The 26,530-nt window shown below is 41.1% G+C and overlaps 1 protein-coding gene across 4 annotated transcripts in view; it reads right to left on the reverse strand.

Annotated features, from left to right (window-relative positions):
- LOC306965286 (A-type potassium channel modulatory protein KCNIP2) overlaps positions 1–26,530 on the reverse strand; it is a 90,562-nt gene that overhangs the window by 30,114 nt on the left and 33,918 nt on the right. Inside the window, exon 1 of one of the 4 annotated variants that reach the window (XM_079559587.1) lies at positions 10,490–11,451. The exons of the other annotated variants lie outside the window; for them this stretch is intronic. Coding sequence (XP_079415713.1) covers positions 10,490–10,577 — 88 coding nt within the window. The 5' untranslated portion in view covers positions 10,578–11,451. Of the gene's footprint in view, positions 1–10,489; positions 11,452–26,530 lie in introns of those variants that run through there. 4 annotated transcript variants of the gene reach the window in all.

Genomic DNA, 26,530 nt, shown 5'->3' on the forward strand with positions numbered 1-26,530 from the left:
ATAAGCTCATTATATGCATGCAATATTAAACATTACAAGCTTAGGCTGTCAGTCAAATCATTACCTGAAACAATCAGTATAATGAAGAGTAATCCTTGACCACCAACCACTGCACAGGAAAAAGAAAGTAGACAGCATAGTTCCTCATCCCAGCAATATTTACCTGGAATCAGCTCTCAGTTAGCACACGCAGAGTACAACATAATTAAATACACATTTTAAAACATGTCTGAACAAAAACTACTGCAGATGAACATGTGAATGTTATGCAATGTTATTTACTATATACATGTTGTGCACATTTATTTTATATTGCAAAGTATGTAAGTCTCTTAAAGGACCCCAGGAAGACGAGCTGCCATTAAATGAGCAGCAAATGGGGATCCGAATCAAACAATATTTCATTGACATATGAAGAAGTAAACATCCCCTAACTGTCGCCATGCAACCATACTGTACGTAAGGGCCACGAGCAAGTCAGTTCAATCCTCGGAAAGTGATTTTCTCTCTCTTCCTGAGTCCTTTATGTTAAACATTTAAAGGAATAGGCCACCGTTTTTACATACTGAGACATGTTCTTACCTTAGTTTAGACGAGTTGATGTGTACCTGTATCTGCAAAAGAATAGCTCCAAACCTGGGAGCTATACTTTTGTTGGGAGAGGCTAAATGCTAACAACATTGACTGAGTGCACACACAAAGACCAGACAGGTATGAATCAACTCGTCTAAGCTAAGGTAAGAACATATTAATTATTTGCAACCTTACTGGTTTATAACTGTGATTGACATTCACCACCAGCAACATTGCATCAAACCACAAACAAATAATTGGCAAACCATAAAAACCTGTTATGGGAATCTAGAGCCAACATCAGAGTCAATCAGGCTTTCGATATAAAATCAAGCACCATAAAACTGTCTGTGAAAGCACTGTGCACCTGGCGCGCACTAAACTGTACTCCCAAGCACATCACTCAGGAAGGTAACAGAGCTTTTGTAACAGCTTTGAACAGCTGCTCTGACTGACACACATCACAACTGTGATTTATAGCAAAACGGGGGGCCATTTGATACTCATTTAATTAGGATATACTAGGATATTTTTGTGTGCCACTTTGCTTAATCCTGGAGGACTCCCCTGTATCACTTAACATGCCTTTGCTGTAAATGTAAATGAGCCTGGCATGCCATGAAATCGATTATTACCTACTGACAGTGAAATCAATTAAGCCAGTATTAAAGAAGCAGCAGCAGTGGGAGAAAGAATCAGAGGAGGTGAGAAAGAACAAAGTGGCCATGTTCTTTGTTTATACTTTTTCTGTTCGTAGTCATCACCTTTTCCCCCTTTATTCTTTCCTCCTCCTGACCCTGGCTGACTCCTGACTGCACTGTTGAGTCCAGGTCATACGTTGTTCTCAAGGTCGCCCCTGCCCTGGCTCGGCTCTCTCGCTCGGGCGGCTGAGTGGACTGGACAGCCCGGTCCCGTTTGGGGAGCTGCAGACTTTTTAGTGCCTTTGACCCGTGTGCTCCCTTGTGGACTAGGCTCATGAGTGTGCTTCCTTTGTTCTGTCTACACACTGTCCATTACAGAGGGGTGTGACCGAGAGGACAAAACAAACCACGGCTCTATCACTGCGGAGACTGCTTTTCGTCACAAGTGATGAGACATTGATGTGACCTTTTGTAGAAACTCTCTTTTAGATGCCTCTTGTGAAGCACTTTGGGAGACCTTCTGTAAACTGTCGCTCTACAAATAAAACTCCCTTCCATAAGCTCCTAAATATCAAGTAGTTAAATCATATAAAATGTAGCTTTCTTAGAGTGGATATATGAGACAGATCTACAGCATATGGACTGGGAATCTTTTAGTTCAGGGGTAAGTGTTAACTACATTAAGTAAGTAAGACTTCATAGAAATCCATGAGGTTTCAGCTTAATCAATAATAGGACAGGAATTCTTGAGGGTAAACAGAATAATAACATGAATATAAAATCGTTACATGAAACAAGGGCGATGTGACATGATCCCCGAGGGCCGTATTTACAGCTACGCTCACTTTGATGATGCCTATAGTTAGCTGTACATTTATCCACCGGCAAAGGAAAGCTGTCAACCAGGAATGAAAATACACACTATAAGAAAAGTCTTCTGACACAGGCTGGTTTCACAGAGATGATTAGAAAATGAATTATTGATCAAAATAAGACTAGAAATTTCCCCCTGAAAACTGATAAATGGAACGAGAAGTCATTAAAGAGTTATATTAGAGTCATGTGTGAGACCAGACGACACACACTATGATGTACAGTGCTCCATCTGTGTCACTTTAGCTGTGATTTCATATTGTTATTGGGGCTTTCTGTTTATTCCTCTCATTTCCCTGCATCATAAACACCCACTGAACTCCAAAAGTTTAAAGGAGTTGTATCAAGAAGGGCATCTATTCTAAAACGTCCAACTACATGGATTGACAGGCTGGACATGGAATTGATCTCAAGCCCATAAAAGCATTTAGCAAAGAGTTAAAATGAATCATCAATTTCCAATTTATATGAATCTGGAAATTAGATAGTCTTTTCACATCATACAAAGTACACTTTGTTGGAAAATCAATAAATAAACACATACATTTGTGTCTGCTGTGTGTGACAAATGCGTTCAACAGAACAGGAACGTTTTCTACATAAACAGGGCAATGTTTTTGGGAACTGTGAGCAAACCATTAATCATGTCCAAGGTTTGGACCAAAGCATCATGTCTCGTGGCTCGTGGATTAGTGCAGTCGATGGACTTAAAGTTACTCTAAGGATCCTGTTTTGCCAGACCGGCATGGTTGCATTCCCACATTGCATAGTTAGATGTGCCACTGTCGCAAACAGCAAGACAACTTTGTACTGCAGATGGAGACTGGCACCGCACCTTCCTCACCTCAAAGCACACACCCCCAACACACCCCTCACCCTCATCTACCCCTCACCATGTACACAAGCAAGTGCAGACAGAAATCGCAAATGTTTGAAGCAGCAGAAGCCACAACAGTTAGCGGCTAACACAGTGTTCAGCATTATGATTGAAGTTTACAAAAGACTGTAAACTGACAAACATCTGACCGACCTGCTCTGATGCAGCTGAAATCCTCATTAAATGTCCATTTGTTTAATAATCCAATATCTACAGCGAGCCGTCAGGTCTTTTTTTCCAAAGGCTGAGGCGTTCAAGGGTTGTGGAAAAAAAGCTCTGCACTGTAAACTTAGTTCTAAATGGAAGTATATTCTAAATGCATAAAACAAAAAAGAGACTTACAAGAAAGTTGCATTTTAGCAAATGAATGTTAGTCTCAAAATGTTTACTTTGCTACATGCATTTTTTATGCTGATAAATGTGTGTTTCACACAAGGTTAATGAGATTTTCATATCTCATTGAATGCAATCAGAGCAGTGCGTGGTCTATGGTGTGGAGGGGAGTGAGAGGCGTGGGTGACGGGGAAAGCCAGGTGAGGGGAGGAGGGGGCAGAGCAGGGGTTACTACTGACACCTATTGACATTTTTTTTTTTTTTAAGACACAGCTTAGTGTCTTATTAATCGAGAAAAAATAACTGGAATTTGCCTTTTCACACAAATGAGTCAAAGTCTATAAATAAAAAGAAATATATACATTTTGTGCTTTGATGAGGTTCACACTTGAACAAAAGAGTTTGCTTTGGACAGAGGAAACATCACTGAACAGACCTGAAGGACAACAATGCTTTTCTAATGTCCCCTTTTCTGCACAGTGAGCACATTCCAATGGATTTTCTCATCTTCATAATGTAATCAAGTTTTAATAGAAGTAGTTTGCCTTTTTAAATTTAATTGATACACTTTTTAGCTTATTGGCTAAAAAGCTATCAGCTTAAAACACGGTACTCAGCAAATTTTCTTTCTTATACAGACAAGGAAATCTAATCAAACCAACACAATATAAGTTCCATTAAAGCAGAGCGTTTGATGAGCGAGAGGTTAAAGGAAACTGACAGAGGACGCTGTGTTTCTTTGAATATAAGAACACTTCAGCACCACGGACAGCGCCGCCACAGAAATGACAAATTGCCTGTCATTTATAAAAAGTTTAATGCAATCTAGCTTGTTTGAAAGGTTAAAATATATATATATATATATATATATATATTCAATTTGAAATCACAATAAACTGGAGAAATGTTTTGCACCCCAAGTCCTTCGTGTCCTCATCCGGCGTTCAATCTCTTCCACTTTACAGGAATCACACTTCACTCTTTCCCCTCTCTCTCCTCCTCTGCTACTAATAGGAGTTTATTTTTAGCACGTGTGAGTCTCGTGTGAGCGTGTACACACATGATGGATAGAGGTGATGTTTCACACCTTTCTGACAAGGCTGGGAGAACAGAGGCAGCACAGAGAGACTTTAGATATTAGTGAATTGTAAGTGAAAGATGGGTAGAGACAGGACAGAGAGATGAAAGTGCACGAGCCAATTAGAATATAGAGTTAGTGAAATACAAAATCGGATCCTGACAAACTTTCTGAGGATAAGTTGGACAACAGGTCAAAGATTAAATATTAAGAAAAGTAAGTTAGCTGCACAAAGGAGAAAAACAAAATCCAAAGGTGAAAAAAGCATTGATTGAAAATACGTCACTACATGTCTACAAACCCATTTGATCCAAGAGGCAAACATACAAGGGTGTGCTCGATCCATGTATGCTTGCGTCATGATGGCGGTTCTTAAAAATACTCCTGTCTCTTCTCTCTCCCTTCACCTCTTCTGACCTGGTGCCAGAAGTTTAATTTGGACTTCAGTTTTTATTTTATTCTATGTAGAGCGTGATCATGTGGCTCACGAGGTGTAAACTGCAGACAGAAATGGCAATGGAATTGAGAACTTCTGAGAATCTTCAGGTCTGCCAACAAACTTCTGTTAATACATCAGAAACTTGTATCGTCTGTTGAATCAGAAATGAAAACATGTACATTTCTGAGTAGCAGTATCTTTGCTGTTCCTGTTAAGCTGCTGAGGGACGCTGTGTTAAGGTCGAGAGCAGCTGTGGTACGAATAAAATACAACTGTAAAATACAACAGATTCATTGATATTGCATTAGGCAGTGACATAAGACATGTGGCTCAGTGTGGCTCACATCTCACCACAGGGAGAAGCCCAAAAGACACTGTGAGTAAGTGAAGTACCATCCTGTAATGAACAAGCCCCTCCCACGCCCCACTGTGACTGCTATTACCTCACACTGGGGCATGTCTCACTCCTCTCCACAAACACTCACCGAGAATATAAAGAAGACCAGCGCTCAGCACGAGCCACTCGCAGCTTGGTTTTCACACAGTGGTATGTTTTATTCATGTCACTGGGGTTTTATAATTGACGTTCATTGAAAAAGTGAAATAAACAGCAGGAAAGTGTTTGATGGACAATTGTAACGAGATTGCATCAACAATAAAAGGTGAAATACTTCTGTTTCTGCAGGTGATTGCTTCTACTTGAAGAGGATTCAGGAGAACTTTACAAACAGCACTTCAAACCATAGATCCTTTTGTTGTTTAAATTATGCTTTTCATTTGAGTAAATGCGCGGTCACAAACAATCGCAACAATGGTAAGGAATAAAAAAACAGGTAGAGGTATTGTCATATTACTAGAGCCAGTCTGACTGTGCATGCCCTCTGGTACGTGCTGTTTCCACTTTTATTCACACTTCTTACAAATAATTGTCAGAGGTACCTGGTTAAATTCTCTGATGACACAGCCTTACTGTCGCTTCTCGTTGAGCATGGCATTCTCTAACTTTACTAGGTGTGACAGGCACTTCTTGGATTTAAATGTAAAAATAAAAGAAACTTTTTATATATATTTCAGACTGTAAAAAGTTTCAGCTTGAGAGCATTCATAATAAGAAAGTGGGGATTGTTCCTACTTGCAAATATCTGGGGACCTTTTCCAACATTTGATGTCAACACTGTAGCTGTCGTCAAATGCAGCCTGTAAAGACTGTATGTTATGATGAAGCTGAACCAAATCTGAATTGTAGCTAGAACTTTAAAGCTGTAAGTACTTTTTTGTATCAACTTTGGCCATTATTTAAGTTCTACTCGAGCACTGTGTACAGGTTTCACCAATAAATATGGGAAATAATAGGAGTCATTCTGAAATGACCCTTGATGCCCTGTCTATTTGGTTTTACTGTGAGTCAGCGCAGTGTTCAGGGCAGTCGTGAGTGTGGCATGGTAATGAGTTCCTAATCAAATGAGCAGAAGTGTAAACAGGCTGTAAACACAGCTCACATTTCCACAGAGAGTGAGAGAAGAGCAGCCTCTTCAAGCCAGAGCTCCAACTGTCCGTGCTTGTATTCATAACTCGATCTCTTTGGTAACGCATCAAAGGACAAGGGCCACAAATAAAAATACAACAAGAGTGAAAATGAAGTTTGTATTACACTGATGTATGATTAAAATAAATAAATCATGTAAATTTGTAAAGTTGATAAATTCTTTCAATATCTGCTACAAAGCTGAAAACACGCTGTTTCCAAGTGCGGTGTGTTTCCCCATCAAAACAAAACATGGACAATAGCATAAGACCTCCAGCTAGATTGTCCTGACAAGACCTAACTTAAGATCCGGAGATGAAGGATGGCTAAAATACTTCACACTGTTGTCGTGTCCTTGGGCAAGACACTTCACCCTCCTTGCCTCCAGTGTCTGCGTACTTTGGTGTGTGAATGTGTGACTGTTTCCTTGCTATAAAGCTTTTAGAGCCTAATGAAGGTAGAAAAGCGCCATATTAGTTGAGAACATTTACCATAAAAAACAGGGCACATGTACTTCCCCAGGGAAACAATAAAGTACCTTAAATGCACCATCTCAATCGCAACCTATTGTAGAGCATTGTCAATTGATTTCTGGCCTACAGGTAGTAAAATACTGTAAATAGTTCTCTACAGAAAGAGCAAGTGGTGAACGGAGAAGCGGCATGTCTTTGAATGTAATCACTGGTCATTAATTAGACGGTACGGAGTGCTAATGGCCTCTGCTGGAAGATTAACATCCAGTTTCATTTAGCAAACTGTCAAAGCCATAACAAATGAGACCTGCCCCCAACCACCAAATGGATGAGGCCATTTCCTGAAGCTCCTGCTGGGCACCGTGAGGGAAAGAGGACGTATGTGTGAGTGTAGGTGCCCTCACATAAAGGGCATCTACTTGAATGCATTGTGCACTTACTGAATAACCACTAAAAGGACAACTCTCATTAATTCAAGTCCCTCTGCAGAATAAAACTCTAATAACTCGATACTCCGGGTACTCCAATTTCCTCTATCAACTGAAATTATGCACAATCCTCCAGCCAGGTGATTCTGACCATTAGCCTGGCTCCACATCTGCAGAAGGATCGGCACAGCTGCCACCTGCTCCTTACGGGTATCTTTTCCAAAGCACAGTGCTTTTCAGATCTAATTTACTTGTTGAAACCATCACACATGGAGATGCTCTGCTGTCAAAGGCACATCTCCAGACTCAGACAGTGTCAGGAGTGTGGACAGCGGAGCGAGAGGGACACGAAACAGCCCTGTGTGTTGCTATTTACTACACTTCACTGTGACAATAAACTATTGACTAAATTCTGAACAAGGCACTTCAGGGTACACCGTCTTGGTTTAAATAACAAAAGCAATGCCAAGGCAAACAAAATGAGTTCATAGCTTACCCAGTCTTTACCCACGAGGCTTTCGGGGAAGTGAAAATGTTTTGACTTGGTTTATGCTTAATATCCCTGTAATTACTGGGTTTATTCACACAGAAACTGACCTTATGTCGTGTCTGCACAATAAAATCAATGAAAGGGTTCTGTTTTTTGCAATAATAATAGTGCATTGGTTTTAATGCATAATAAACATGTAATAATTCACTCCATACTTGGTGGTGGTAACTACTATTGTAGCCACAGCTGTCCTGAGGTAGACTGACGGAAGTCACTCAGTCACTCACTCACTCACTCACTCACTCACTCACTCACTCACTCACTCACTCACTCACTCACTCTATCTTTGCATAGCAGTGTTACAGGAACTATTTAAGAGCAAACAGAGGTATGTTGTTTTCAGATAAAAAGTTTAAAAAATATACAATAGTTATTATGATATAATGAAATGGTCCCAAGTGTGTAATGTCAAATTCAAAGAGAGAGCACTCTGTTGTCTATGTACAGGCTTGCGGTGGCATGACAGGGAATAGAAACTGACACAGTTAATTACTGGCAGACCAAGAACCAACCCAGAACCACTGCAGAGCATCACAAGGGTCACTGACTTCATCCAGTTAGGTGGAAAAAGCACCAATTAACCTCCTGCCATCCGCCCCCATGGCCGTTAGCCTCACACAGCTCCACTTCTGTCTCACACAGTGAACTCAGAGACGGCACCAGCATCTCTGTGCGCTCCAAAATTTAAATACCAGACTCTGAATGGCCTTGATGAAATCTCTATGAAGCTGCAAACCATTATACAGCTAGCATCTCGCTCTCAGTCTCCCCATTGGAGGAGCAGACACGCAGGAGCCAGTAGTCATGGTAACCCCTTCCTGAGTAAACTTACGGTTGTGTATTTGAACAAGCCCACAAAAAGACACAATATTTTCAATAAATACTTTATGGAGAGGAGATGCAGCAGAGGCTAAGAGACGGAGTAAACTGTGTGTTTTTTTTTGTACAAGGTCAGTTTGAAAGCTCAGGATGCAGTGGAGCTTGTATTACGTTAATGCTGTTAATGTGTCTGTCTGGCTCGGTTGGTGCACCAGAATGAGGCAGCAAACACATCACATGCTATAGTTTCTCACAACCCGCCATGTATCCCCTAATCTGCAACAAATAATGTGCTAACTACCTCAGTAATTGACTTAAATGTTAGGCAAAATATGTAATATGATTTGAGAGTATTATTGTAATATTCAATTACTGCTTCCATGTTAATAATGATTAACAAACCTATTACACTCATTTGAAATTATGAATATTTTAATGAATTTATTCACAGCTGTCCAATGCTCAATTTTCTTTGGTGTGTTTGTCATCCAAGACTTTCCCTTATAGCAGAGTTTTTCAAAGTTGTCACCTGGACTGGGTGATTTGAAATGAGGACGTTTGGTCTCTTGTTTCACAGATGACCTCACACCAGATGCTTTTTTAAGCCTCTACTTTCTTTGGTTTTATTCTAGTTTTTAGTAGGATTTACAAACACACCAAAGATATGGATTATGCAAACTGTATTTTGTTGGCCCAAACAGTCCCACACTAGGGACAAAATGTCAATGGTTCAATTGCTGACAGTAGCATCTATTTATGGTTAATGATGATTATGTGACAAAATACACAATTTTGACATAGCTGTATTTACAATATTAGACACATAACTTTGTATTCTTATTTCTATTTTACTGTACAGAAAATTAAAGTGATCAGTCATCTGTAGATGTTAGAGGATGGAAGATTATTTTCCATTAGTACAGTTTGAAGAGCGGCTCCTCATAACATGTCCAGTGATCTGTGTGCCCGTCAGAGACACAGCCACATGTTTCCCTGTCGATTCCTTTGGCATGAACAGGAAGCACTGCCGATGTCAAAGAGTGAGCAGATAACGAGGAGAGGAGGTGAGAGGTGGAGATGAGCGGAGCCTGTGTCACATTAGCATTCACACTCGCTCCTGTTGACAAGGTCATCTAAACACAGCTTATCTCCTCCTCCGAGCGTCAACTCCATTCAATACAAAACCTATGCACACTCGTGTCTGCCCTCCAGCTGCTGCTGCACCACTGCCATAAGTCACAAAAGAAAAGACCGGGGGGAGCAAGCAGCAGGTTGTCAAAAGGCCATGTTCAGGCTTTGAGCTTAGACAGACAATTGTGCATAAGACCATCAAAGCGGACTTTAACTCAGACTTCCTCAAGGATTTGCATTTTCAAGTGTATGGAAAGACTTACAGTTGAGAGCACGTACTGTAGCAGGGATAGATGGTGCTATAAAAGCTTTAAGATTTCCAAGAGCGGTGGAGTGCGCATACTTACTCACCGTGGGGGGCTAGACTTAAACATGAAAAAGAAAGATAAATAAAAAAGCTACACAGAACTTTATGAAAGGAAAGCTAATTTACCTGCAGTATTTCAAACAGTCTAAACAAAGTCAGAGCTTTAATGAGTTTGTTTCCAAGTCGTCATGAAAGTGGCATAACTATTGCACATACTCCTCATGCATTGAGTTTTGTGTGTGCTTGAGTGCTTTGATGTCCAGCGTCCATAGCTCACTGTCTGAAGATGAAAGACATACCTCAGCTGGACACAATTTTAAAACAAGATATGACTCAAAATAAAGTAGGGCCATAACACACAATTCTACTCAGGATTTCCCAAACAACTGCAGTCTTCTGAGGGGATCAGCGGAAACCTTTGGGAGAAGTTTTGCTTTCCTACCTTGAGTGAGCGTCCCCATGAGAAAGCGGTAGAAATAGCGAGCCACTTTGGTGAGCTGCCTCTTGCATCTCTTCCTGCACTGGCTCATCCTTGTGCCGTTGTGGAAGGAGGAGAAGTAGTGTACAAGGCTGTGGGCAAGGACAGCTACAGTCTGTCTGCTCTCAAGGTGGGTAATAGGGAGATGAGAGTGCAAGTCCGCTGCTGCTACTGCTGCTCTCCTCTCCTCTCCTCTCCTTCCCTCCTCACTCCTTGTTCCTCTCCCCTCCACCTGTAGGGCGCTGCCTGTCAATCACCCAGCTGCACTCGGACTCCGCCCCCTCCCTGCAGGCCGGCCTTTCGATTGGCCGGGGGGGGAATTGCAGGCTGGTCCGCACGTGCTCGAGCGTGCATGTGAGATACTACGGGAGAGGCTATGGCAGTCTTGAGTGGCAGGTGGTGGTGTGTGTTTTTTTTTTTTTTTTTTTTTCCCTGCACCGAGATGTTGTTGTTTTGCAGCTTTGTACAGGAGAAAGTGAGGAGAGCCACAGACGGGTTGCATGGAGTGACAGCACAACAAAGCAATCTATTAATTAGCCTCACATGCCAATTGGTCCGGCTATCCGTCTGAAGATGCTTTCCCACAGTCCCCGTAGTCATTAAGAGCGCTCCGGCTGGGTTACAAGATGAGGCGGTCAAATTAAAAGTGTGAGATAAAAAGAAAGTAGAGAGAACAAGAAGAATGCCGTATTTCTGACTTAATGTGAAAATAAAGTGCTTAAAAGCCTGACAGGGTTAGCCGATAAATAGGATCTCTCCACAGCGGCTGGTAACAAATTATTATCCGGGAGCGGGCGAGGAGGAAGAGAGGAGAACAGAGGAGGAGAGGGGAGGGGCGTGTGAATCCACAGGGAATGAGTTGAAAGGTATTTATGAAAAGCCTCTCTGTTTCTGTCACTAAACATGCAGTGACAAGGCACGGAGGGAGGCACTGAGATTTAAGTTACAAGTTACAGAATCATTTAGATTGATTCATCTCACATGAATCAATCACAAGTTTATGCTTTGTAAGTGGCTTTTTCTGAAACAGTTTATGAGATGATTGACTTTCAAAATAGGCCTCTGCTTAAAGGTGCTATACCTGACTTTTTTTTATTTTTATTTTTTTACTTTTTGTAGTGTAAAATTCTTTTTGCCCCATACATTGTGTTTGGTCAACCCAAAGAGTTTATGTGAATACAAGGGGTTTACCTTTTTCATTGCATATTGACAAAGAGGGTTCAAAATCAGGTATAGGCCTCTTAACCCCCACCTTAAATCAAGCACATTAAAAGTTAAAAGCTTCTCGACTGAAAGCTAATGCGATGATGTGAGTAATTTGGGGATAGCAGTTACAGTTACAGAAGATATCTGTAACTGTAAATAACATGCATTCATTTAAAGGGACTATATGGAGTTTAAAAGTGTTAAAATTAAGTATTTCCATCCCCCTACATGTTCCAACAATGTCCTAATGTGTAGAATGAGCCCAGACCTGTTCACCACAACTGCCTCTAAAATCCTGCACTGTCACTCAAAAAGGTGTTAATTCGGGTCCGAAGTCCCGTCATGGACGAGCTTAATATAGAAGGTGCAGTTAAACGTATGACCTGAGGTGGCAGTAGTGAGTATAAAATGGGGAACTTGCATCTAGCCCCTTTAATAGGCTCCAAGGCAGGAGCACCAGCACCTTCCAAAACATGTCTGTGTATGCTTTAGGGTCTGTCCGGCGGTCGGCGGAGACTTGTTGGAGGACTCTTGCCCCAAATATGAAATCTGTATCTCATGGACTGAGCATACATCTGCGCAAAAGGTTTTAAATTAAGCATACTTATGAAATGAAATGAAATGAAATGAAAGAAATATATTGTAACAAATATATTCTGTTTAAATAATGGAACAATGTGTGTGTGTCCTAAGGTTTTGGGTGCTTTTTCGTCACTTCTTGTCACCTGCTTTGCTGCATTTTTGTCGCTCTTTTGATGCTTTTTTTGAAGAAGCTTTTAGATTTAGGTAAGGTCGAACTGGGGGAAGAGTTTAAATTTAAATGAATATGAATTGAACTGAATTGAACTATATAATGCAGATTTGAAAAATGTTACGAACATGAATGTGCATACTGCATTTTTAATATAGTGATCCGTCTCCACACTCGGCTCCCTTGCGTAATTTCCCCACTATTTACACACAGTGTGAGCCCGTCCATGTTTGCCCCGCTCCCCTCCGTCCGTGGCTCTGAATTAAAAGCCATTATCGTTGTTATGGCAACCCCTGGACTCCATGGATTTCTTGTTTTCTTCACGTGACTTTGACGAATCAATGGCACCGTTTGGAGCAAAAGGGCATGTCCGCAAGTGCAATTATTAAAACAAGATAAGATATGAGGCAGAGCAGATGGCACAGACTTTCTGAGGTAGAATTAATGACTGTATTAGGATTAGCCGCTAATTAATGACTTCACCTCCTGCTTTTCCATTCTGGGATCATCGGTTCATCTCAGAGCTATTTTAGGAGCTGCGAATTTAAGAAGGAGGAAAGTGTATTTTAAGCAACAGTGGTTGCAGGGGGGGCCTAAAAAGCTTATTTACTGCGGCAAATGAGCAATATCGAGGTTTGGTTAAACATTGATGCCATATTTACAGCTTTTTAACCCTTTAACCCCCACTTTAATCAAGCCCATTTTCTCCGGTTTTACCCAAATATAAAAGCGCCTCGACTAGCGTTTACTGGAGTCTCCCTTGTTTTTGTTCGCATGTTTTTGTTGTGTATTTTTGGCAAGTTTTTGTCATGTTTTCATTCCTTTTTTTGGCCACAATATGTTTTTTTTTTTTGTGATCATGCCAAAAAAATCAGCAAAAAACAGATAAAAACAGGAGGAAGAAGCTTAGATTAGTTTTGTAGTTCTTAGCTTTCAAATGAGGCGGCCTATAGGCTGTAAGCTCTAGTCAATATCGAACTGGAGAAATTGCTCTCACTGGACATGTGAAAAGAAAAGTTAACATAAAAGATGCAGAATTCTTTTTGTACATTAAGTGCTTTTTCTTTTTTGGGACAGGGCAGAACAAAGGGGGTGAAGGTTGGGTAGAGACATTCAGCAAATTGTTGACTCAAACCTACAGAGAATGTCAAAAGGAGCGCCAAGCTTTTAATACTTTAGCATAGCAGTGTCATGTTTTATAGGAAGAAAAAGCAAATGTCATCCAACCCTAATATCTCACTCACCCTCTGGCACAATATTGCAAAACAATTAGCTGTCAGCTAATAAAAAGTAGGGAGTCAAACAGAATTTAGCGGGGGGGAAAAGTGAAGAAGAAAAAAAACAACAACATTGGAGCACCACTTCACATCTTTTGAGAATCAGACGAATGGATGAGAATGAAACAAACAACACAACCTCAACAACAATAATGCAGGGCTCAACAGAATGTGGCAGCTTAAAGAAGTTTTACAAAGTAGGAAGTAGTCTCACTCGTCTGCCTTTTGCCAGACGGACTGATGTCCCTTGACTTTACACGAAGATCCTCTCAGCTGCGGAGATTCACCCTTTGCTACTTTTAACATCACTGACTCACACTCAGGCAGCTGCACCTGTCCTCCTTCTGTCTCCTCCATGTCCACCGTGTTGTGTTGGACCGCACGGTGTGAGTCAGAGCCTGCAGACACGGCGTGAACAAAGCTCTTGTTTGGGGATGGAGCAAAACTTTTCTTTTTCTTGCTCCTTAGATCAATCACCAATGAACAAGGAAGTGCAGCAACTGTTACTGTCAACGACTCTGAAAATATGAAAATAAAATCTGTGTCCTTAGATACAACCAGCACTTATAAGACACCTTAGTAGTTACTATTACTTGATTGCACATTTCCTGTCTATTTTGCACCACCTGAGTGTCTAAGTTACTAGTTATATAATGTCTTTCCATAATAAAGTGTAAAGTTGTTGGGACAGTGAGATTTTATACATTTATTGGGTATGTAGAATATTTCAGCTGAGCCTATAAAGCAAATACGATCAGATACAACAGAAACAGACCACTGCTGTCAGAGCGAAGGAAAGGTTAAGGGGGGGAAATAAGACGTATAAGCTGCTCTTAAATAACAGGCGCACTGCTGACCTGTCTGTAAGGCTTCAGATGGGTTGGCTGCCTCTGTGATTGGAGACATCGTTATAGCCAAGCTCTTTCTGACCCCAACGAACCTCCAAAAATCAGGCCTCGAGATCACTCCACTTTCAAGTGTATGACCTTTCCTGTACCAAACCTATTGTAATGATACATTTGTGGTATTAGTGTTAAATTAGCCACTTTGTTTATACTACCTGAATTCTTTGTCATTGCAATAGATGTTATGAAGAAAGTGGCTATATTTCCTATTGTATAGTAACAGGACAGGAGAAATTGTATACGTACATGGTTCAGGGCACAGTATGTGGCTTAACTCTATTCCGCACTTCCGTTTCTGCTTCTGTAACATAGCATTAAGCATTGGGGGGGCAAAGAAGGCAACACAATACAAGAAACACTGAACTATAATGAAGGCAGCTACAATAAAGCGAAGTATGTGGGCCAGTAGGTAAACACTGAGGACAAATAGCCCGGCGTCTATCGATGGAGTCGACGGAAGTGCCATGTGGCATGATCAAGTATGACATGCCTGTTTCAGAAAGCTGTCTTCGCTTCACAAATCAGAGGCCTGCAGTCTCTTCACGTTAGCATCAGCAATCCTCGATCTGGCCCAGGTGGGGGAGACGGTTCCGGAAAGAGCTCAGATCGGCCCTTGCCTGGCACGCAATAGCACCAAGTCGGAAGTGGTAAAAGGCCTTTTGACACCAGCTATAAAGTTCAGCTCTAGGATGGTTAAAACTTGGCCATAGTATCTCAGGGTTCTTGGACATGGAGTTGTGACCCTCAGGGGGCTCAGAGGCACAATAAGGGATCACGACTTAGCTTATACATAAAACTATCAAACACAATCTCCCTCATAAATAGAAAGCTAATTGGAGACACAGAATAAAAGTCAGGGGTCCTCGCGGCATCTCGGTTTAATGGATTTGGCCTGAAAAATGGTGAAGACCCCCCGATCTCTGATGATGCCAACGAAGGATGAGGTAAATGATTCACAGGTCTGGGACATGGGTGGAGCGCTGTGTGTCGACTGCAGTGGGTGCGTTTGGAGGGCACTTGAGAGCCTGGCACACAGGCACTATATGTCTCAGCACATTCAGTTTTACTGCGATATTGTGGCAGGCAAAGGCACCAGCTGGCGAAACCCACTCGACGTCTCTCAATTCACTGTGGATCATGTGACGCGAGGAGAGGCGACACGGAAGGAGAGAGGGAGAGAGGGAGAGAGGGAGAGTGAAAAGGCGGGAAATGGAGGAACACAGGTGGAAGCACTTGTCTTTGGGAATGCAGTGGGATTTAATTGACACGAAATTAAGGGGAATTAAGGTGTTGGATTAGTCAAATTGCTGTGTAGATGCAGTGTGTGATTGTATGAGCATGGCTATATGGTTAGGGAGTTATTACAGTGCCCAGGTTTGCAGAAAAGGCAAGGTTATAAAGGCAAATACTGAATTGTGATTTTATATGAACTGCAATACTGTATGCAGTTCACAGTTAAAATCCCATTGGTCTAAACTTGTGGTTCTCAACTGATTTTGCGTCGGGACCCAGCAGCACGCCAGGAAGACAAGCTGCAAACCAAATGAAAAATGACTGTTAAATAAGCATTAGAAAAGCCTAAAAGGTTGACATCATGATGAACGCAAGCGGAGCATTTGAACAGACCGACAGATTACTTTTTCATAGATATAATAAATTTTGGAAGAAACGTTCCAGGGAAAGGCTCATGACCCACAGAAACTTGTGCCATGACCCACTTTTGGGCCCCGACCCACCAGTTGAGAATCACTGGTCTAAACTACAGAGATGAGCAGTTTTTACTTAATTAATTAATTAATTAATGGAGATGGACAAAATCTCTAAAGTGTTAAGAATTATATGCTCTGAATAATCTAGATTTACCCCCAGAATGTTGTCATTTGTTACTTAATAGTGAAATATGAGCAGAACTAACTTTTGAATTCTTTTACTATTAGACTGTTGCTAAATACTTATGAAAGGATCTGTGCCCTCAATGAAAGAGGGTGCATGACACATTTAAACTGTTAGTTGTGGTGTAAACTACTAACTTTCATAACAACCTCCTGATTCTTCACAAGGAAAAGTTTAAAAGCCTGTTTCACTGCCTTTATAGGAGCCTTACCGTTATGGCACGATGACAACAACAGGCTGCTCTTACAATGCACTAAACAGATTTATTCCTGCAACTAGAAATAAATCAGGTCCAGCAAACTGCCTCCTGACACGAGGACAATCCCTGACTTTGACCCTTTGTTTTATCCCTGCTCAAAACCTTCTGTTTTTTTTTTTTTTAATGTATCTACAGTGTATATTCAGACTTTTAAACACCGAGTAAATCAGTGACACTTTTGACGCTTGTTTCATTGTTTAACTTACAACAGTTTTTATGTTTGTTGTTTGATAACCTTGACTGTTGAAGGGCTTTATAAATAAATTGTTTGACTCGTTGCATAATTGATTAAGCGTAAGTCATGTTTAAAAAGAAGGGGAAAAAAGCACACTTTGGAACATCATAAAAAATGTTTAGACATACGTTTTTATATCAAAAAAAGGGAAGAAAAAAAAAGGACAGAGGCAATTATGCTCGGTGACTGAGGAAATATTGATTGATTGATTATTGTGTGAATAGTTAAAATGGTGAAACATGAAACTGAGACTGTATGGTGCATTGGCGAATCAGATGAGATGGACTTCCTGTCTCTATTTTTATTACACAATCTACAGCCCATTTACACAGAGAGCTCTCAACCTCTGCACTTAACGCTCAGTGACACTCAACAAAGTGGGTGCGGTGTGTTTAGGAGAGTACAAAAATACACACATATATGGAATGCAAAACCTAAGATGCATAAATTTGAAAGAACTTGGTCTTATCAAATTTGTCGGTTAGTGGGTTAGTATTTCATTTTGCATTTTCGTCAGTGATGTTATATACATATTTGTGGTATCTTCTGCTTCTTTCTGTTAGGGGTCGGGGAGAAATTAGAAAGTAGTGCTACAGGGTGCACTGTGGTCAAGTGGTCATGTCATGAAGTGTTCACTATGAGGAACTACAGAAATGAATCAAGGAGATAAACCACCTGGCAGGAGGAAAAACACTGACATTTACTTTGTGTTTGCCCATTGTTGTTTTACTGCCTGCTAAAGTATTATCTCTTCACTAACGGCAATTATAACCAGTTCTTCAGATCATCAAAGTGAGCATCAGAATCGACTGGACTTGATGATATTTGAAAAAAACCTCTACCTCAATGGAAAATTCCAGAGAGCCGACACAAACAGGAACACCATGCAAACTCCCAAAATACTGAGCACAACATGCATAAAAGAACAGCATGTCTCGCTTTGATTCTGGGTGTTCTACAGTTGCTGCACGCACACAAGCCACTGATGTTTTATTAAAGACGGCGAAATCTCACACTTCAACATTCATTCACTGTCTGACAACTGATGCAGCGCCAGCTCTGTGCAAATGAGAGCGCATGGAAGTGCTGCCATCTGCTGGACAACATGGGGAACCAAATATCAAAGCTGAGGGTACTTGACTTCTTGTTGTTGTAAAGTAAATGTATTTTTGCCACACAGTAAAAAACAGACCGTGTCGCATGGTTTAAATGTTTATTGAGCGATGGAAGATGGAAGTAGAATCTAAATCAGTGCAATTTATTATGGGGGTAGTCCAAAGCGTGAAACATATACAGTAAGCAAGTAGGTTTCCTCCGGGTACTCCGGTTTCCCCACCAACAAAAACATGTACAATAGGTGAATCCCCCAGCCAGGTGCTCACTGCTCCTACAGGTCACCCCAGCGGCATTGAGGACGGGTCAAATGCAGAGAATGAATATCACTACATAAAGTATACCTTCACCTTCACCTTCACCTTCACCTTCACCTTAACCTTAACCTTAGCCTTAGCCTTAGCCTTAATTGCTTGAACAATTCTGATGTGCAGGAGGGATAATGAGAGCTAGAAACAAGTTTGTGCCAAGACTAAAAATGTCACAGTTTGAACAGAAAAAATCAGGCACCACAGCCTTAAGAGAGCACATTTTCTCCAGTTCAGCTTTATCCAAATCTAATAGCTTCTCGACTGGAGAGCAACAGTGTAATGCCTCATTTGACGTTGGTATTGTCGCCACGTTATTTTATTTTTTTAATTTTTGAAGTGTTTTTGTCTCTTTTTGTCATGTTTCCTGTGCTTTTTTGTCCTGGATTGGCCACATTTTTGTCACTTTTTGTTAAGTTTTAGTGACAGGTTTGTCATCTTTTTGTCGCTCTTTAGTCATTTTTTTTGTTATAATATTACTGCTTTGCGGGCACGTTTTTGTCACTCTTTTGTAGCTTCTTTTTTTGCATTTTTGTCAATTTTGTTGCGCTTTCATCCGCGTTTTCGTTGCTATTTTGTTGCTTTTTTTTCCAAGAAGCTTGTAAATTTGGGTAAAGCTAAACTGGAGAAAATGTGCCCGGTTCAGGTGGGGTTTGAGAGGTTCAGAAACCATTTTATTTTCAGCAATGCAGAGCATGTAACTTATTCATATTAGATGACTAAGAAGATTGATTTATACATGAATAAGTCTACTCAATTTGCAGAACAAATCATGATATTTTATGTGCAAAGCCTATATGACGTCAACATCCTTTAAAGTTCTTATTATAACAAAAAGTAAAGAGCTTAAAATATATCACAATAAAAAAAATGAAAACAACGAAAAGAAAAGCCAGGTTTTAGTAACTGTTGGGTCATCGCTGTACTACACAGTGCAGACCAGTAGAGGGCAGACACACACTATGAAATTCTAGGGTCTCTTCACATAAATGTACAGTATTAGAGCAACAGCAATAAAACGTAGATAAAACAAGTTTGGCATCAATGGTTTTGATGAAACTTCAAATTATTCATAAATGAATAATAAAAGCGTCACGTCAACAAAATATACGTGGAAACTTCATGGCATTGCATTTATCGCTTGTTTGTTGCCAGTTGGGTGAGTGAATTTAAGATGAAACAGTACACACTTTAATGACTGAATGAAGCCATTAAATACATGCTCACTGGGTCTGTTTCGGGACAAGGAGACAGCGCTGACACATCGCGCAGCATTATGGAGAAATGGATCACTGGGCCATGAGCTCTCCAAATAACTCCCCCAGAGGCTGCTGGACGTGTTTTATAGAGAGCCATCAACAAAGTGCACAGTCACTAGCGCCAAAACACAAGAAATTACAAGACACGTCTGGGAGGCATTGAAGACTGGGCAAATTTAAGAGCTGATGTCAAGGACTTTAGCTACTGTATCTTTCACGTTAATGTTGCTAGTGTAGGGTTGGTAGACATACACTAAATCTAAGCTTAAAGCTGCATTTTACAAAGTGTAAAATATAAGCTTTTATTGATTACACGTTTTTTTGTTTGTTTTTTCTTTTTCTTTTTTTGTGAGAAACATCTCTAGAAATACGTGTCTTTGACTGTGAGACGGCTCATCCTCAAACCAGACCAGAATTTTGCTGCAAGCGGGACATCACCAGCTTGTCTCCATGGAGATGTTGCTGCTTTGCATTAAGTGAGGTTTAAATACATTTGGTCCTTTTCCAAAACACGGTATTTCGATAACCCACTGCAGAAATAGCACTGTCTGCGTTGAGCCGAACAATAGCCGTACGTTTGGTATCACTGGCATGTTTACATGAGTTTTTACCACAGATTAGTTCATCTCACCCCCCCTTTGAAGCTATAGGAATACATTGGGAGAGGCCAAATGCTAATAATGTCTTTGGTCGTTTTGCGTGACTGAGGGCACGCACAAAGACCAGACAGGTAAGTATCAACTCGTCTAAGCTCAGGCAAGAACATATCTCAGAAAAATGGTGGCCTGTTCCTTTAAGCTCGTGCATGACGGCACTTCGGACCTGAAGTAACAACTTTTTGCGAGACAGTGCAGGATTTTAGAGGCAGTTGTGGTGAAAAGGTCTGGGCTCATTCTACACATTGGGACATGGCTGGAACATGGGGGGAGGAAAATACGTAATTTAAACATTTTAAACTCTGTATAGCCGCTTAAAAAAAAAAAAAAAACTCTGTATAGTCCCTTATGTGAAATAATATTACTTGCCTTGGAAAACAAGTAGATTGTAAAGACTATTGGGTATCGCTTTAGATTAAGGTGTGTATTATTAATTATTTTAGAGTTAAGGTCAGGGTTAATGGCCTAGTTTGTGAACAGATAAAAGTATAATAAGCAGTGTGTTAATACTTTATAAGCATTATTAATCCTTATTAAAACCTTATTAATACTTAACAAGCACACCTTAATATAACTTGTGTGCAAAAAAGTGAAAATATAGGGTTTAGTATACTGAAACACATAATACTGTAATGCTTTAACTTACTTTTATGCTACTACAATGGCAAAAAAACACACACTATGGACGACTGTGTTTACAAGAAACAACACAATTCATAATAATGGTTATGTTTAAGCAGCACTTTAGCCACTCTCTCTACGATCAACCACAGACATATTTTACATTTAACATCAATGCTCATGTAGCCGTATCCAATCAAAACAATAATACGTTTAGTGTGTCAGAGCTTAAATCAATGAACTTAATAAGAAAGTGTAAATAAAAAACACATTTCCACTGCTGCTTGTAGCCCAGGTCCTCCCCCTGTCTCCTCAGCGGCTCCTGTCTCTCTCCCTCTGTCAGAGCAGAGCGGGTCTGAAGGCAGCCAGCAGGTGTTTAGTGACTGAAGATCACAGACACAGGCCCCTCAGAGCTGCTGCTGCTGCTGCCGTGTAGGAGGAGAGAGAATCTACGCTTCCATTTTCAGACTCTCCTTTGCTACAGAATAGTGCTTATCCCACCCCCAGACCAGTAGAGCACCAGTTCAATACCAACGCATGGGTACTATGGTGCTAAAGATCAAAGCGCCCAAGCCAAAGTCAGATCAGTTCAGCCAAACAAGTCACCGTGATGATGCTGAAGCAACAACTGAAAACGTATCCGAGCTGTTAGCAGCAGGAAAGCTGGAGAACGACGAGAAAGGCTTACTATATGAGCTGCTGTTCTTCACATGTATTACTCACTGATTAGTTTTTGGTAATCTCATTTCACTGCGCCCACACTTTGACCTAAAACTAGTTCTGTGGCTGAGTCAAGCACCTCAGCCCTGCTCCTCTCATCGCGTTTCAAGAGCAGCTCTATTCACACAGCGTTAGTGCGGCTGGTGTAACGATCCCATATTAATGATGTGTTTCTCTATTGCATCCATCTGTCAGCATTAACAAAGGTTGTAATCGTTACTTTTGAAATATGAGTCTGTATACTGAGACATAGATCGTAATAAGCCTGAAGTGTTTTGTCTATAATGGCCTGAGTGAAACAAATGAACTGTAAATGAAACACCGGGAATCAAAACAAATCATCGCTGCTTTTTGTTACAATAGTCATCACCTGCTAATGCTCCTGCCTCTGAAAATGTCTACAATAAACTCTCGGTTTGCGTTATATCATAAAAACCTAACAGCCTGGGATTATCCAAATAAATGTCAGCTCTCCTTGTAATGTAACAAATGATGAAAACACAAACTAAATACGATTAGGGTTGGCCTGCTTAGCCCAAGCTCTTTCTCTGAATATTTTTGGTGGAAGATGATACTAATCCATGCCATTCTATTGAGCTCCAGCAGAGCGTCCGTCTACTCCTCCAGTGGCTCCTACGGGTCATTACGGAGAGCTCAGTGTTCTGGGGGGGGGAGGACAGCTGCTGGGTTAAACAGCCCATCTGTATCTAAATGATGTCATCAGTCCTAATAGGACGGGGGACACATCCGTACCACGACTGTCACATGAAGGACAAAAGGTCAACTTTGTCCTTCAAACTCCTTCAGACTTTTCACAGCAGCGATCCACACTACGGCTGCTTGGGTTATAGTCGTGACTTTCTCTTTAAAGTGATAGTCTGTAAGTTTGCAAAGTGAGGAGAGACAGAGTGAAATTCGAAAGTGAACAATCAAATCCCTTCCCTTTTTAACCACAAAGCCCTTCTTAGTTTGCAAAATGAGGAGAGCAGGCAGAAATGTCCAAAGAAAAAGATCAAGCTCCTCCCCCTCCCTCCCGATTGGATCTGACAGGCTGGTTCACCGGAAAAGCTCGTCTCATTGGTCAACGCGGGAGGATACTAGAATCTGATTAGTCACTGAGATCTGAGAAGGAGGAACTTTACAACAAAGAAATCATATATATTATTATTATATCTCTTAATTTTGTGGTATCAACACAATGAGCAGAATAGTAATCTTTTGACCTAAAGGAAGTAAGTGATGTAGGAAAACAGTCCAAGTTTCAATAGATACTGAGCAAACAACAACAAATATCGGTGCATTGCTGAACCTTTTTTAAAGATTTGGACTCTGTCTGTGCCCTTGGTTGTAAGATATACTGGACAAGAATGATTTTTTAGGGCGGTGTACGCCCCATGCACCCTGAGGAGCCCATCTATCACAGTGTGAGCGGTGAGGGAATGCCAGGGCTCAACGCTGAGAAACACTGAAACCCATTTTGGCTACAATTTTGCACCGAGTCACTCACAGACACACACATTTTTCCTGCTTATACATCACATCAACAACGCATCTTGATCTTACTATACTTACTTTCTCTACTACTAATCTACACCTGTCAGTAATTTCACGCCTGATCAGAGCATGTTTCTTGGGAGGTGCTGCTCAGACTGTGGCATGAGCAGCACTTACAGCTCGGTAATCACCGTCTCCCCGTGTAATCCTGGCTGGCTCTTGACACAGATCCACATTTGTCAGTGCTTTTCCTCTCGCTGTGCTCTCCAGGAGGGATCAACGCTGTCAAGCATGCTGCTGGTCGGGGTACCGATGTGTTTGGATTGAAGATCAACTTTACGAATAGATGACGAATAAAAACACTTTTAAGTTGCTCAGATAAAAGTAAAGTAAGTCCATGAACTGATCTACCTTTAGGCCCCGGTTCCACCAGTTGAGAACCTCTTCCCCATGGTATAAGTGGGTAAGGGACACCAACCTGTTTCAGCTGACTTCACAGGCACTTGCCCCAAAGGCTTATGGGAAATAAGTGGGCGGACAGGTATGGATGAGACAGAGGCAGAGGGGACAGGAGGAGGACACTGGGTGGGATAGGGTTCATACTCTAACACACTTCAGTGCACAAGGCAGATTCCTAAAGGGCCCAAAAGGTGTTTACTCTATAAAACACTTGGCAAGAATAACGGAAAAGTTTATTTCATGTACATTTTTTTATTTTTTCCCCACCGTGATTTTTCTATTTAAAGCATCGGGAAATTAAAGAGGGCCAAAACGTCTGAGCATTTTTGTTTTAACAGATGTGACAGTTCTGACCCCGGGGATTAACAGATTTTTCCATTGTGGTTTGGACAAGCAGATAACTTTAAAGTTCTAAATATAATCTTGTTGCTGCGACAGTCATCTAAAGTGCAGGGTACAATAAAACTTTAGCTTTAACCTCTTAATCCCCACCTAAACCACACACATAGGCCAGTGTAACGCCTCATTTAAAAGCTAAGACCTACAAAACTGATTGTGACTATTTTGTGACGTTGTCGGCACATTTTTGTCACATTTTTTGTTGTGTTGTCGTAGTTTTTTTCTTTTGGTCTGGTTATTGTACTTTTTGTATGTTTTTTGTATGTTTTTTTGTCGTTTTTTGTGTGTGTTTTTTTCTTTTGTTTTTTTTGCATTTTTTTCTTCTTTTTATTGCAGTTTTTTGTCTGTTTCTGTAGTTTTTTTTCAAGAAACTTTTTGATTTGGGTAAGTCAAAAGTGGAGAAAATGTGCTCAGTTCATGCGCGGGGGTTAAGAGGTTAACATGCACACAATTATTAACCCTTTTCCTGTTTGCAACAGTGAAGAAACAAATCACTTCAACAAACAAAGAGATTTCACTTCAAAAACACTGCTGCCTGATTTGCTGCATCACTGGTGCATCTTCACTGACCCACATCTGCAACCTCCTTGATGAAAATGCATTATACGGTATTAACAGTTGCAATTTAAATCAAAGTGACGGTCGCAGCTAATTGTGATTAACAATGTGATTAGCCTTGATAATTGTGGCAAAGATGCTCAATCCTACGCCTCATGAAGACCGCTGGCGGAATATTGCAGCGGTGACCGTTACATTTCATAAACAAGTTCACAGCTCATGCATTTTTCCTCCGTTCCTTTGTTTGATTGATCACGCTCCCATCTTCATTACTTATGTCCATTGTCCTTTTTTTGTCCGACCACTCTGTTCACTCCCGCTGCCCCACTCCCGCTGCTAACTCATTCTCTCCGTGACAGAGCAGAGGACGCAACTCGGGGTGAGGCTGGCGGGGCAGTGGTATGAAAAGGCCACTTTAAATTTATCTATAATCCACGGTGTGCCCTGACAGTAAATGTGATAGTACTGGCCCCTTGTTCCCGATTCACTAAGTCTCCTGGCTACACTCCGTTCCCTTTTCCAAAATTGTCCGAAAATGTCTCCGGAGTGCAGCGGCTCTAAAAAGGCGGCTTCAGGGATTTCTCAGTTGCATTCATCACTCTCTCACTTATCGACCCATTTTGCACAACCAATTTTGCCTATTACACCCACAATCTCCAACTCAATCTCCGTCCCCCTGTCTCCGCTTTGACACACACTTAGGAAGGATGGATGACAACAGTAGAACAGTCTAATTGGGAGTGGGCCCACACTGTATGAAAAGAAATGGCAGTTAAATTCAAGGCAAAACCTTGGAAAATATACTGCAGGTGAGAGTAGGGATAAGGGCAATCCTCTGTTTCTGCTTTGTTTGCTTGTTTTGGTTCATGTTTTCACTGCGGGAGCTCAGAACAGACTCAGAACTTAAATTAGGAGCAGGGCATCACCAACTTGTTTCCATGGAGAAGTTGTTGATGTTGCCTTGACTACAGGTAGCCAAAAATTAGGTTTTTATGGGTCCTCTTCCAATGCCTTATTTTGATGACTCACAGCAAAAATCGAGTCAAGCTGAGCAGTCGGAGCACTTGTTAAGAATGTTTATGTGCATTACTTTCGCTGCTTATGTGACGTGTAACAATAAATACTAGAGGTTGTATCAGACCGATGTTTGGAGATGTTACAATATCAGCTATCGGCTGATTTAGCACGGATAAAAGCTGATCTCTCCAGGACCGAAAGTGATAGAGACTTCCCGTTTTGTTGTCCACCAACAACTCCCTAGGCCTCAGGGGAACAGAGAAACATTGTGATGAGAATTAGCTACAAGTTTGTTAAAGGGGGGGTATTATGCAAAATCGACTTTTTCAAGCTTTACATCATGTTATTAAGTCATTCCCTCATTAAAAACATGCCTGAAGTGTTGCCTTAGCACATTCACGTATTTTCGAGTAATCTGTAAAAACTCCGATGGCAGCCATTTTAGGGATAAAACGCCTGATTCCTTCAGGAAACGCCCTCGACCTCCAGGATACGCCTCCGACCTTTCGTCACCAGCCGAGTAACCAACCACTGCTCCTCAGCAGAACCCCCTCCCCGCAGTGTCTAGCCCTAAGATGTAAACAGAGTCATCATGGAGGATTAGCTTCATGTGTTGTGAACCGGAGCCACAGCAGACTTTTACAAAGACACACATCAGTGTTTCTGTTACCGAAACACCCAGGATTAAAACCGGTGACAAGAACACTTATTTCAGTGTCTGGTTCTGCGCTGGGCCTTGATGATGCACAGAGCCTCCGGAGAAAGCTAATGCTAAGCTAAACCTCGAGTCATCACGTGAAAACGAGAAATATGCACACATAAAGTCAATAAAACCACCACACACATAAAGAACCGTTTAACAATGATCACACACG

This window comes from Gobius niger (assembly GCF_951799975.1).
Source record: "Gobius niger genome assembly, chromosome: 7".
Taxonomy (NCBI): Eukaryota; Metazoa; Chordata; class Actinopteri; order Gobiiformes; family Gobiidae; genus Gobius; species Gobius niger.